The sequence below is a fragment of the Macaca nemestrina genome, chromosome 16, assembly GCF_043159975.1.
Source record: "Macaca nemestrina isolate mMacNem1 chromosome 16, mMacNem.hap1, whole genome shotgun sequence".
NCBI lineage: Eukaryota > Metazoa > Chordata > Mammalia > Primates > Cercopithecidae > Macaca > Macaca nemestrina.
Genome location: NC_092140.1, coordinates 94,660,222 through 94,675,095, shown reverse-complemented (window position 1 = coordinate 94,675,095; position 14,874 = coordinate 94,660,222). Strand labels below are relative to the sequence as shown.

The 14,874-nt window shown below is 40.1% G+C and overlaps 1 protein-coding gene and 1 long non-coding RNA gene across 9 annotated transcripts in view; one reads left to right on the top strand and one right to left on the bottom strand.

Annotated features, from left to right (window-relative positions):
• LOC105485992 (uncharacterized) overlaps positions 1 to 14,874 on the bottom strand; it is a 539,662-nt gene that overhangs the window by 466,603 nt on the left and 58,185 nt on the right. The gene's annotated exons all lie outside the window — the stretch shown is intronic.
• Positions 1 to 14,874, top strand: part of LOC105485986 (relaxin family peptide receptor 2) — a gene marked incomplete at its 5' end in the record, with an annotated part of 70,894 nt that overhangs the window by 39,752 nt on the left and 16,268 nt on the right. The window contains 7 exons of the mRNA XM_011748623.3: positions 309 to 380; positions 3,516 to 3,587; positions 4,503 to 4,574; positions 8,554 to 8,625; positions 8,740 to 8,811; positions 11,619 to 11,690; positions 14,298 to 14,527. Of these exons, the coding sequence (XP_011746925.3) occupies positions 309 to 380; positions 3,516 to 3,587; positions 4,503 to 4,574; positions 8,554 to 8,625; positions 8,740 to 8,811; positions 11,619 to 11,690; positions 14,298 to 14,527 (662 nt within the window). The remainder of the gene's footprint in view (positions 1 to 308; positions 381 to 3,515; positions 3,588 to 4,502; positions 4,575 to 8,553; positions 8,626 to 8,739; positions 8,812 to 11,618; positions 11,691 to 14,297; positions 14,528 to 14,874) is intronic.

Sequence of the window (14,874 nt, the reverse complement as noted above, 5' to 3'; positions counted from 1 at the left end):
ACAAGGAAAATTGCCATGAACTTCAAAATTATTACCCAATATATACTTTTGTTTCATCTCATAAAATTAAACTGTGTAACATCTGTTCTTAGGATATGTATCATACTTATGCATTCATAGTCTCTTTGACAACATCTGCTCCCTAATGTTTGCCATACACATATTTTAAAGACCATTTTGAAATAGCTATATATGTTCTTTATCATATTAATTTTAGCATGCAAGTTTTGAAATTTTAAAATAATAAAAAGACTGTCCTAAAAGTGTCATATCATTTTATTTCTAATTAATATTTTCTTTGTGTAAAGGTCTATGGTTAATAACTACTTAGAAGCTCTTCCCAAGCAGATGTGTGCCCAAATGCCTCAACTCAACTGGGTGTGAGTATTTATTTAGGAATTAATTTGTTATTTGCCCTGATTAAGGAAACTAGCCATAAAGTTAATTCAAGGTTACCTAGAAAGTCCATCTATAATTTCTTTCCCAAACCAAAATCTGATCATATTACCTTCCCAGTTTCAAAATTATTTGAGGGTTCCCAAAGAGTGAGGGTAAAGTTTGACCTTCCCTTTGAGCATCCAAGACCCTCATTTTCCATTCCTTACCCCATCTAGATGCTGTCCCTGACCCTCCTATGCATGTATCAAACTACTGCTCCTACAGTCAATTCCCTAAGCATATTGTTCCTTGGACTTAAAAAGTCTTGCTCCCTTATTCTTTTGGATAACTTAAACATTTCCTTCAAAAGACAACTTAAACATCACCTCCAGGAAGCCATTCCTGACACACAAACCAGTTTCAGCAGCCGCCTATGTACTCCCACCCATTGCATCATGTACAAAACTCCACCACACAGACCATTTTCTACACCTCATCCCTATCTCAGGGTACTATCACCATATAGTCATTGGGTTTATGTCTTTTTTTTTTTTTTTTTTTTTTGAGATGGAGTCTCACTCTGTTACCTAGGCTGGAGTGCAGTGGTGCGATCTCAGCTCACTGCAAGCTCTGTCTCCTGGGAACAAGTGATTCTCCTGCCCCAGCCTCCCAAGTAGCTGGGATTACAGGCGTGCACCACAAGGCCTGGCTAATTTTTATGTTTTTAGTAGAGATGGGGTTTCACCATATTGGCCAGCCTGGTCTTCAAGCCCTGACCTCAGGTGATCCACCTGCCTCGGTGCTTATGTCTTCTGTACTGTTCCATAAATTCTGGGAAGGCAGAAACCTATCATGTGATTTCCTACCCCAGCATCAGGACAATGACAAGCACATAATAGATGCTCAATAAGCCTTTGTTAGAATGGATGTACCAAACCATTTCTACTCCTTATTAGCTTTTAACCAATACCCATTTAAAACATTCATTTAATTTACGTCATAGCTTCACCACCATTACCCACCATTCCCTGCCACATACACCTTCACAGTCTTCTGCAGCAACCAGGATTGTCATGTCCATTGCTTTCCTGTTCTGTGAAAATGCTGATGGTACCACTGCTGGAACTCTTCTCAGTCAAATCATGGAACTCAAGACCCACAAGATGATAAAGTTTTAGTACTTCAGCTTTTGATCCTACCTGAACTAACTTCAAAATCTCTTGTTACAATACTATTAGGTACTGTTGTGTTTATTTTCTGATGTTTATTTTTATGTATTTATTTAAATACATGCTGTCAAAAGGCTTCTAAAACAATAGAGGTCTCACATAAGTGTGCCACTATTAAAAATGGAGATAATGACCTGAACACCATGAGAATAAGAATAGGTGAAAAGAAAATACTTAGAAACTAAACAAGTGCATATACACAATGGGAAACACACAGGAAAGAGTAAAGGTAGCAGACAAATATCAGGGGCTCAGCATGCTCTCCCTCCCCAAAAGGGACATCAGTCAGCAGCAGGTGAGGAACCAGCCTCAGAGCTCAGGGTTCCTGAGACACTCATTTTCACAATGGGCTCCCACAAACACGTGGGAAAAAATAGACACGCAATAAAAACACATAGGTAGCAAGACGGCCTGATTGCAACTGATAGCCTTTCAACACAGAGGGTAGGAAGCTGAGAGGCCAGACAGGAAGAAAGGCCAGACAGGAGAAAACCCGTTCTGGGGAGGGTTTTCCTCTTCGCTTACTTGCTATCAGGTTGGACAATTGCTCCCACAACCCCAAAGTGTCCTACTTCTGAGATCATGAAAAACATTTTTTCCATTCTATGTCACAATATTTGGATTTTTAGGAGAGTACGGTGTTTGTTATTTTTAATCACAGTATATTGTGTGAAAAAATGTACATCTCAAGTTCCTATACAAATCTCCAAGATAGTTTTAAAATGATATTTTCTTAAAATGACAAAGGGATTGGTGATTTTAGTGTGACTATGAGAAAAGTTCAGAAGCAGAAAAGTAGCTATTGCCATATTTGGGGAAGACTGTAAGGAGCTGACTATGAAGAGAAATCAGGAGACTTGGCAGAAAAATGGGCTGTTTCTTAGTCCTCTGCATTGCTTGAAACAGGAATATCACAGTGTTGCGAAGGGCACTGTCCGAGTATGTGGGATGCCACTGACCTGCAGAATTACCTGGCAGAATGAAATCTCCCCAGCAGTGCTTGTCAAACGTCAGCATGCATCGTAAACAACGAGCGGACATGCTGAGACACAGATGGCTGGACTTCAGTGCTAGAGTTTCTGATTCAGTCGGTCTAGGGCAAGAATCTGCATTTCTAGCAAGTTCCAGGCAGCGCTGAGGCTGCGTCCATGCCATTTTGAGCAGTGTTGCCCTTGGCATTAGCGTCCTTGAGGAATCACAGAAAGAGCCTGCACTTTGGCATCACACAGATCAGGATTCGCATCCTGACTCTGGTGTTCAGTATGTACAGGATAACTTTGGCCTGAGATTCTCCTTCAGCAAAACAGAGACAAAAACGTCTACCCGATGTTGGAGGGAATGTGAGGATGTAATGATCAATGACGCCACACACGGTAGTTAAGTGTCTAGGCTTCAGATTCTGACAGATCTGGGCTGGGTCATTTCTACCACTTACTAGCTGTGTGGTCAGAAGGAAAGTAAATCACCAAGAGCCTCAGATTTCTCTTATGTTAAATGGGGGGTAATAACAGCAATTTGGCAGGAGTGCTGTGTGATGCATGTAGAACAGCACCTGGCACCATAAAAGCCCAATCAATGGTAGTTTATGATGGGTTGGGCAATATTATAATTAATAGCATAGTGTTCAGCACAGAAAGACACTCACTAAATGTTAGGCTGCCCTTTCCTCAATTTTATTAACATTAGTTGGAAGGGAGAAAGAAGCATAATATTAGTTATGCTTGCAATATTAGTACTAACCTTGCAATACTATAATATTAGTACTAACCTTGCAATAATTAGGAGGAAAGCATAGTAACAACTGGAATGAAGTAAAAATAAACTTGAGAACTGTTTTAAAAAGTATCTCTAAGCAAATGATTTGTACAAAAAAAAAAATTAAAATTATCTTTCCTCCATGACTTCCAGGGATTTGGAAGGCAATCGAATAAAGTATCTCACAAATTCTACGTTTCTGTCGTGCAATTCGCTCACAGTGCTGTAAGTATACAATGGACTTCACTAAATGAGGGGAAACCCTATATATTTGGAAGTCAAAAAGAAAACATTGACAAAGAATTTTAAAGTAGCATTTTGTTTACAGCCTTGGTCTGACACTGCAGTGCTAGAAAATGCACACACCGATTTATTGATTTGGATGTTGGGGCTGAGCCTCAAGTTAAGGTGCCCACCCTTTAGGGACATCATGTGACTTCCTTATTTCTGTGCACCTTCTCAGCTGAACTGGGACCTGAAAGTTCCAGTTTCCTAACCCCGTGGTCACCAAGGAAGGGAAATAATGTATGTGAAAGTGGTTAGCTGTACAATGATTAGCCAATGACCCTTAGCATTTGATGTCTTTCTTCCTAAAGAAAAAAAAATCATAATTTCATCTAAAAGGAAAAACATCGAAAGCATTCTGATTGGCCAAAGATTCAGCCTCATGATTCTGATTGCTGTTTCTGTTTTTATGGGGCAGGAAGGCAGATGGTTTGGTCAATCAGTGCATTCGTGCTGGAAAGCTTTGAAACATGAGTGTTTTGGTTTTGTTTTAATGATAGTTTTCCACATTTAGTAAGCACTTAGTAATGTTTGTTGATTGGATGGGTGATTGGAAAAAAGAATGGAAAAGGAAAATTAAAAGAGACATTTTCTAAAATAATTAGATCCAAACAAAGTGCAGCTTTCTAGACCGCACTCAGGACCTCAAATTGCTCGTGACAGCACTTCCTGAAGAGAACATGGGGATGTCCACGGTGAGAAAGTCCCGCTTTAGGTTCCACTCTAAAAGACGCCTCCCTTGAAGACTTCAAAGGAGGCTTATACAATTCTGCCTGGATCAGTGGCCTCTCCCAATGAGAACTGATTACTACAGCAGACGCAAACCCACATGCTGATTCTCGCCATGTCTTACAGGTTTCTGCCTAGAAATCAAATTGGTTTTGTTCCAGAGAAGACATTTTCTTCATTAAAAAATTTAGGAGAACTGTAAGTAGCGTCGTCTACTAGGAAAATATGATTGCTTCTTCCGAGATTATAAATTTAAATGACTAGTGAGACTGCTTTGCCACTAGTAGCAATCAAAATCCTGTAGACTATTGGATATTAAAAATCAATTAAGAAAACCAACATTATCCTGAAGTCCAAAGCACATTCAAATCAGACAGTGGGCTTAATACGGATTTAGCCTACCCTAGTTACTCTGCTTTTCTTTGGGTGATTTCTTACTTATGTGTGTTTGGGACTAAATGAGTTTTCCATGGCTTCTTAAACATAGGGATCATTTCTTTCTACTGGCTGGAGTATAGTTAATTCCCAATAACTGTTTGATAATGAATAACTGACTAACTGAAATAATATTAATTCGTTATAACTGAACAAAGGAACAAAGATGCTTACTACTCCTTGAGAAATTATTACTTATATAGCAGGGAAGCAAATCCCAATGTTGAGAATGAGGGTTAGACTCACTGAAAAAATATTCAGAGAGCTCATGTGAATTTTTTCTGTTCAAATATTTGTTTTATGGATCTAAGCCTTTTAAAATCATTTATCTTGCTATTAACTCATTGCTCCCCACATAATTGTGTATCAATGGAAGTTAAAATTAAGTCTCTTACAGTGCACATAGCAGGGATTAGGATAGAAAACTCATGTTTCTGATTGAGGCCTTAAAATGGAAATTAGTTTCTGAATTAACCTTTCCCCATTCTTTACACACTATTTTGAAATCCAGAAAGGACTGGAGAAAATAACTCAATAGCAGTAATCTAAAAATAACTCATGAATAATTAAGGTAACTCAATGTAATTAATGAGAATCATAAATCAAATCCACACATATTTATGAAGTGCCTGGTATGTGCAAGGTACTGCGTTAGAACTGAAAGAACTGAAAGTATGGTCATTTTATGGCAAAAACGTAAAGGCATCTCACCTGGAAAAGACTTCCTCTCAGAGCATTCCTTCCCAGGCTGTGGAGGGTGACTGTGGACTTGGGTTGCACGGTGGGGTGGAGGAATAACCCAGTACAAACAGAGGGGTTTGTTGTTTGTTTGTTTGTTTGTTTTGTTTTGTTTTGAGATGGAGTTTTTTGCTCTTGTCGCCTAGGCTGGAGTGCAATAGTGCGATCTCCATTCACTGCAGATCCATTCACTCCATTCACTCTGCCTCGTGGGTTCAAGTGATCCTCCTGCCTCAGCCTCCTGAGTAGCTGAGATTCCAGGCACCCGCCACCATGCCCGGCTAATTTGTTATTTTTTATTTTTGTATTTTTAGTAAAGACAGGGTTTCACCATGTTGGCCAGGCTGGTCTTGAACTCCTAGCCTCAAGTGATCCACCTGCCTTGGCCTCCCAAACTGTTAGGATTACAAGCATGAGCCACCATGCCTGACCCAGACGGGTATTTTATATATAAACTTAAGGAAACAGTGGTACAGAGCCCATATTTTTAAACTTTTTCTAACCCTCTTCTCATCCTACATATAGGCAGAGGCACAGCAAAAATAAGAGCCCACTTAAGAGATGCCAGCTTGCTATTAAGATCTATAGTGATCCATTGCAATTCACTTAGCCTCAGAAAGCTAAAAGAAATTCAGAAGCTGGTAGGCTTAACTTGAACAAGGCATTCATATGTCTTGAGTTTACAAATGTTAAATAATTTTACTGTGCCTTCATGACAACAAACCCATAAGGGAGGAATAAGCACAAGTACTTGAGGCCCCTGAAGTCCTTTCCTCCAAAAGAGTGTGCTTTATTTTTCTGGGTAACCCTTTGAAAGGCATTTTCTAGGTGTATGAGATCATCATCATATTGCTTTATTGTCAGGCTCTCTCTGGCCTGGGCGCACCTGTGGTCTCCCTTCTGGGCTGTGATCTAGGTGTGCTCCTCTTATCTGGAAGACCAGATGAGATATCTCACTTGGCAGGACCTCAGACTTTGGTGTCATGACAGCACCTCAAAAGCAACCCGTTTGAAACAAAACAAACAAGAGACCCCAACCCGATGGCCATCTTCTTCACCTGGACTTGCCATCTCAGTGCCTCCTTCCTGGCAGCCAGGCTTGAAGACCATTCCATTTCCCTCCAGCTTTCTCTTAACACGTGTTCAGCCAGACCCTGAGCCCTGCCGCTGTCCCCCTCAACCCTCATTTGCTCTCACCTGGTCCATCTAGAAGTTCCTGCCTGGTCTTCCTGCCCTAACTCCCAGGCCTTGTTGCCTGTCCTTCATGCTTCTGACAGAATAATCATTCCATAACCCGGAGCAAATGATGCCATTGCCCTAGTTAATGTTCTCACTCCTTGTTGCCTGGCATTTAGCAAAGTTCTTGACACAGTTCTCAAACATTAAATGTGCCGAAGAATCACATGGGATGTTGGCTTGTTACTCGGCTCCCTCCCAGAAAGTCTGATGTGATAGCTCTGGGGTGGGCCCTGGCGATGTGCTCTTTTCATAAGCATCCTTGGGGACTTGGATGCTTGGACTGTACTGTGAAAACTACTGCCTTGAAGTGCATGCATGGCCTTCCCATCTTTTTTTTTTTTTTTTTTTTTTGAGACGGAGTCTCGCTCTGTCGCCCAGGCTGGAGTGCAGTGGCCGGATCTCAGCTCACTGCAAGCTCCGCCTCCCGGGTTCACGCCATTCTCCTGCCTCAGCCTCCCGAGTAGCTGGGACTACAGGCGCCCGCCACCTCGCCCGGCTAGTTTTTTGTATTTTTTAGTAGAGACGGGGTTTCACCGTGTTAGCCAGGATGGTCTCGATCTCCTGACCTCGTGATCCACCCATCTCGGCCTCCCAAAGTGCTGGGATTACAGGCTTGAGCCACCGCGCCCGGCCTGGCCTTCCCATCTTGTCTCCACGCACTCTCCATGACGTCCTCTACCTCTCCCTACATCTTCCATCCTCTACTCATGTTGGATCACTTCCTGACTCCTGAAAGTGTCACTGAATTCCAAGCATCTGTGCTTCAGATCATTTTTTACACCCACCTGAGAAGGTGTTCTTATTTTAACCCACCTAAAATCATCAAGCTTTCTTCAAACACTTCCTAATGTCCCAGGCCAAGATCGATGACTCTTTCCTCTAAGTTTTCTCTGCGCCTCTATAACAGCACCTGTTTGATTCTTTCCTTGTTTTTATCTAGTTGCTACTCTAAATGGAAGCTTCTTTACAGAAAGAGCTAAGTCGTAGTTATTTGTAACTCCCACATATACATCAGCAGTTCCAGAATACCAAAAGAGATCATTTTTGTTTGACTCTTAGGCAACTGTATATCTGTTTTATCTTTAACACCTTCTCTGGCTCAGAAAAATACTCTGGACTCTTAAAGATTCATTTCTTCTGATTTTAACAGGTCTCTTTTCCACATTTTATAGAGTCACTTTCTTAGGATTCTGTCTGGATTGGACAATCCTATTACATTTAATTCTAAACTCGCAATTTCTTCTGCAAAAATAGTCCTGTATAAGAACATATTAAAAGTGTGTGAACTTACTCTAGATTATCTGGGCAGATGCTGAGTGGACAATATTGTCTTGGTTGGAATGCAAAATAAATTAAAGATGCAAGACTTGACCTTGAAAAGCGTAGTTGGATAAACAAGAGACCATGTATATGAAGCAAGTAGCAATCACAGAAGCATGAAGAGTAGAAGTGTACAAAGAATACCTAGAGCAGGGGAAATTAACCAAAGCAGATATGAAAGCCAGGCTGGGAATGTGTTGGAGACAGGGTAAAAGGAAATTCCAGATGGGAACTGGATGAGCAAAATATTGCATGTCTGTAAGTGTTGGAAACCGTATCCATTTGGCTGACTCATAACGGCCCTGTTGTGTAACAAGTTATCAGGTTGGTTAAATTGGATTCATATTTTCTGTTACATCAAAAGGGATGACGATAATTGTGAGGAGTAATAAGTCTGTCATTTTCTTCCAAAGTAATTGCTTTGGGTTTTCACTGTCGTCAACAGGGATCTGTCTGGCAATATGATAATGGAGCTATCACCTCACCTTTTTAAAGACTTGAAGCTTCTCCAAAAACTGTAAGTTCTACTTATCATCATAATCAGGTTTAAAGGGCAACATTTTGAGCTTCCAAAATAATAATATCTTCAAACTTCTTTTCCTCTCTCATCTAATGGTAAAAAAAAAAAAAGGAACCTGTCATCCAATCCTCTTATGTATCTTCACAAGAACCAGTTTGAAAGTCTTAAACAACTTCAGTCTCTGTAAGTGAAATATTACAATTATATTGATTATAATTTTAGTGGATGTACTTAGAGACACATTTATTTTTAAATGGGCATTTTGCACATAGGAGCATGCATTTCAGACAACTGTGAATGTCACTGATCCCATCAAGTACATACTGAATGACAAGTAAGACTCATTATTTACCATTCAACATGTATGAAGTCCATTTCTGTACTTGAGGAAGTTTTCAAGAATGTCCTTCTTGAAAACTGGGTTCATGTGGCAAAATCTCTTTCTACAGTTTTCACCAAGAATTAAACTTGCAATAGTTTTGTTTCTAAAAGTTTGATTAAAACAGATTATGTAAGACTTGCCTGCTTTTCCCCTTTGCCCTTTCCTACAAGAATCTACTTGATATTAGTCTACAGTGCATTGTTTTACTTTTAAATAAGTTTTTAAAAAGCTATCCCGCAAATATGAACATTCAGAAAATTATGTACAGTATTTTTACATTTCTTTTTTATTTTATTTATTTTTTTTGAGACAGAGTCTTGCTCTGTTGCCCAGGCTGGAGTGCAGTGGCCGGATCTCAGCTCACTGCAAGCTCCGCCTCCCGGGTTCACACCATTCTCCTGCCTCAGCCTCCCAAGTAGCGGGGACTACAAGCGCCCGCTACCATGCCCAACTAGTTGTTTTTTTGTATTTTTTTAGTAGAGACAGGGTTTCACCGTGTTAGCCAGGATGGTCTCGATCTCCTGACCTCATGATCTGCCCATCTCGGCCTCCCAAAGTGCTGGGATTACAGGCTTGAGCCACCATGCCCAGCTACATTTCTACCATATTAAGTTTCAATGGTGTCAAGAACTCTGCCACTTTTCCTTTGAACTTCATGATTTCTTTCCAATGGATGGCAATTGCTGGCTAAAGGTTGTTTGTTTTCACACAGACAGCAGACTACATTGCCTGACTGCAGCCAAAAGTATTTCTTCCTTTACGTCCAAAGACCAATTCTTAATATCATCTTTTATTCTTGCTAGTTTTCTATCTGAAATTAATGCAAGATTTAGGTTTCTCTCTCAGCAGATATTAGTGAGCATCCACTGATGAAAAGATCTGGTCCCTATTCTTAAGAAGCCATAATATTAAACATATATGTTTATTTTTTAAAATATAAGGACAGACCTGAGGATGTGGACAGCATGATTCTTCCCTTTACTTACCACATACTGCATTTCTGAAAGCCAAAATACCAAGTCACTACATAATGCCTTCCTGAAAGTCAAAGTAGCAACTATTTATTACATACCTTTTTAACTTCATTTCTACTTCGTTTCTTTATTCATTTCTACTTTTTTTCTTTAGGGTCTTTTTTTTTTTTTGAGACAGAGTCTTGCCCTGTCAGGCAGGAGTGCAATGGCGCAAGCTTGACCTTCCCTTCCCAGGTTCAAGCGATTCTCCTGCCTCAGTCTCCCAAGTAGCTGGGATTACAGGCAAATGCCGCCATGCCAGGCTACTTTTTTTTGTATTTTAGTAGAGACAGGGTTTCATTGTGTTGCCCAGGCTAGTCTCAAGCTCCTGAGCTCAGGCAATCCACCTGCCTCGGCCTCCCAAAGTGCTAGGATTACAGGCGTGAGCCACCGCACCTGCCCGTTCTTTCTTTTTTTACCTAAGATTCATTTACCCATTTATTTCACAAACATGTCTTAGCCATCGACTTACAAAAAGCACTGTCTTCGCACTCGGGGTACAGTGGCCTCTGCTCTTTAGGATGTTACAGGTTATTAATCAAATAATCACAGAATCCACATAAAGGTAAAACTGTATAAGTCAAGGAGAAAGCCAGAGAGGGGGAAAAAAAAAGAAGAAGAAGGAAAATTAAACCTTTAGAAAGGGCTTAGAGTCTCCTGCTAGAGGGGCCATGCAATTACTCAGTCGTATAACAGCTCTCCCAGATTTCGTTTCTGACTTCCAAAAAGCAAGGACTCCTTGGGCAAAGGAAAACTCAGAACCATGTTGAGAAATCCTTATTCGGATTAGTTAAAAAGAAACCAAGTGAGAATCAGACATATTTTAAAACAAACATTAAAAGCAAAAGGCCTCTGTCTTTTTAGATTGTCCTCTCTCCAGCTGCTTCCTGAGAACATGGTAGCTCTTAATTCATACCACCCTAAAGAGATCTTCAAAGTGTCCACACTTGTAGCAGCAAGCATTGAGGTCAACTAAGAGAACAGAAGTGATCCTTGGATCCCTTTGAGGACATTTTATGGGGCCTGAAGGATTTAAAGGAATTTAATTAAATTTAACTTAAATTTAATTAAAGGAATTCTAAGACAAACCACTGGTGTCTTAGCAAACTTCTGAATTGGAGTTCCTCTTGCTATCTTCATGGTTTTCCATCCTAAAGACACATAGGCCAGGAAGAAATGATCATATTTAAATCCAGATTCTCACAAAACTCACTTCAGTGACACTCTCAGGTTGGAAATATCATCTCCTGAATGAAACCCTCTAATTCCTATGGCATTACTTATATTAATAAAATCAAACTAAAGAGCCAACGTCATAATCACACAAATCACCACTGTCATCCTTAAATCAAAGAAATGAATGAATGTGTTGTATAAGAACATAATTCTGCATGTGAAGTGACACAATCAGTACCAAACTACAGGAGGCATAAATAGAAATAGCCATTTTCTAAGACAGTGTACTGTAAAACTTTCATCCTCATTTGCCTCGGTAACATAAGATCTTGAAGCATTATTTTTCGGATATGATGAAGAATGCGATTATTAAAGCGTTTCAGCTCAACACCATTAAACCTATTGTGTGTATTTTCCAGAGACCTGGAAAGGATAGAGATTCCAAATATAAACACACGAATGTTTCAACCCATGAAGAATCTTTCTCACATGTATGTATGTATAAAAAATGGAGGAGGAAGCATGGTAAAATGTTTCAAATTATCTCCTGTAAACTGTCTAATGTATCACTGCAATGTGTTTCTATGCAACAAAAGTCGTTTTATTGAGAACTTTTTAATTTTGTCACCTTTGGTCCCTGTTCAAATAGAGTTCAATATTATGATGTGCCGACATGAATGACCCTTCTCTCTGGAAACACGCTGTTTATCCAATTGAGGTCCAATAAGAGATCAGGGTACCAGAATGCCACATATTACACAAGATGAAGTCACTGGCTAAATGGTACTCAGGCGACCTGGAAACATTAATTCACCTCACATGAATGAGCAGTCGGCTGCTCTAAGATTTGAGCCCTTAGGAAGAAAGGTGCTATATAAATTCCAGGTGTTGTTACTGTTACTAAGTGCACTACAAAATGGAGGTAATTAATCTTTATAGTAGTTTTTGATAAGTCACTTTAGTATATTTGGCTAAAGTGCACTGTGTAAGTTGTGTGAATATATGTGTTCATAATTATTTCTTTATCAACTGTGTAATCTGTGTGTTCATGATTTCAAAAATTAACCACTGTTATCTACAAAAATAGGGAGGATTCAATGTAAGATTACAAGTTGGGTGCAGCAAGTGGATGAAATGGTTGCTGTGAAGGTGCTCTTTTGGGAGAACATTTTGTTTATGTCTGTGCAGTAGGTGTGATTACTAAAAGACAAGTGTTTGATGCATTTCCACATGGTTTTGTTCTTTTTCTTTTGTGGCACTATTAGATAAATATTTAATGAGGATATCATTTCCTTGTTGTAGGCAGAATACGAGGTCTTCTTAGAATAGAGAAATGCAACCTATTTAGAACTTGATGGAGAAACTGCTGTGTTAAATATAGACCTCAGGCCAAGGTCAAGAAGGGCTCAACAATTAAGAGAAAACACATTAGCTAAGTTACTTCCCTACTAAGTAACCTACTTACTTTGCTTTCATATTCCTTGTCCTTTACTTATTGAAACATCCCCACCTCGTCACCCCCATCCCTTTCACCTGGCAACAAGTAGTGTGGTCACAGCGCAAGGTGGCCCTGAACCTGTCTGAAGATAGCAGACATAATGGAATCCTAAAAGGACCAAGAAGTCAAGCCAAGTGTGTGCCAGGAACTCCAGGGAAGGAGAAGAAAAGAGAGTTTGTTATAGGTCAGGTTCCTTTAATTGGATGCCAGATATTAGGAAGCTGAATTGTAAGCTACTTGAAGGCAAGAATTGCCTCCTGTTTCTCTTCCTGACACACCTAGTGCTAAATTATTCATCATCCACTTGCTGATCCAAGAAGTATTTGTTGAGTACCCACATGTGCCAGGCACTGCTTTAGACACCAGGGACACAATGATGAACAAAAGAGAGGATGTCTGTGCCTAAGAGCTTCCATTTAGCTTTGGGAACCAGAGAGTAAAGGAGCAAGCGAGTAAATAGTCAATAAGTGCTACAAATTTAAATAAAGCAATGTAAGGAATAGAAGGAGGACTGAGGATTACCACTGAGGTGGGGTGGATGGAAGTTGGAATGAGGTGACCTTTGAGCAGACCTGAGCGGAGGTAGAAAGCAGCCCTGGCAGTATCCAGGGGAAGAATCTTCCAGGCAGGGGCTTAAGCAAAAGCAAAGCTCTGAGTACGGCATGAGCATGGCTTGTCTGAGGGTGTGTGTCTGGGTGGAGTAAGCATTGCAGGGTAAGAGGCGAGGTGGTGCAGGCAGCCAGCGGTCTGACGCTAGGCCGTCTTGGTCTAGAAACTGAATTGAGAAATGACAAAAAAAATGAATTAGACTGACAGTAAAGAGCAGAAAAGTGAACTGAAAGAAGGAGCAAACAAATAAAAATAGAATAAGTTTTATGAGAGAAAATTCTAAACACACAGGTTTGAGGGACGGCGACAGCCAAATGACCTCACCAATTCCAGCACTTCCAGATGCCTTGTGCCCAGATCCCAACTCCACTGATCACAAACAAACTTATTTTCCCATAGAAATTAAGTCCTTCCAGACCCTCGTAAGAAATCTGTGTTTAAGGCAGCTGCTTCTCTTCCCAGATTCAGTGAGAATGCATTTTCCTAGTGTCAGAGGTCTTCCCTTCCTGCCAGTGTCAGGGAAGAGGGGGCTAGTTAAAGTGAGTAGACCTTGGTGTTTAAAACTCAAGACAAGACAGAAATGTTCTAGGTGAGTGACAACAGGCTTTTCCCATCCCAAGCCCAAGCCCCTGAAAGTCTGCTGGAGATCACTTTGACAATGATAATCCACTTTTCATAATACCTTACAGAATAATCAATAAACCAATGTGACCAGGGAACACAGAGCCCCTGAGATTTCAAATTTTCATGTCCTCCTGAACTCTCCTCATCCAAGTTACTGAATTCCCATGTCCTTTAGGTTCCTCATCTTTAAAAGGATACTGCCTCGTATTTCATGAAGAACTCTTTAATTACATAAACACTACTAAACAAAAATAAACAAACCTAGTGAAGTTGTATACCTAGCATGGAGTTGCAGCCCCGATAGGATTGCAACTGTAGTTTCTGTATCATTGCTGCAAAGTGACACTTTTTTTCCCTTTGACTTTAGTTATTTCAAAAACTTTCGATACTGCTCCTATGCTCCCCATGTCCGAATATGTATGCCCTTGACGGACGGCATTTCTTCATTTGAGGACCTCTTGGCTAACAATATCCTCAGAATATTTGTCTGGGTTATAGCTTTCATTACCTGCTTTGGAAATCTTTTTGTCATTGGCATGAGATCTTTCATTAAAGCTGAAAATACAACTCACGCTATGTCCATCAAAATCCTTTGTTGTAAGTATGTTTCCAATATAGGTAGATTTAGGGTATCTTCTGTGAGCTGTGCGCTAGACGTGTGTATAATATATATATATACGCACACACACATTTATTGGCTTTCAACAAATGGCATTTAATGTGAATTATACATCCTGGGCACATTTTTTTTCTAAATATAAAAGTTCTGGCCCTTTGTGGCTTTTTTTAGGTTGCACGACCTTACAGTGGCCTGCTCTCAGGAATATGTCTTGGGAATGCGCTAATAGGGAACCAATGAGTCAAGTGACAGATTATAAAGTTTTGTGGGTGATAAAACTAAGGTCAACTTCAATTACAATGATACCTATGCTCATTAAGCCCAG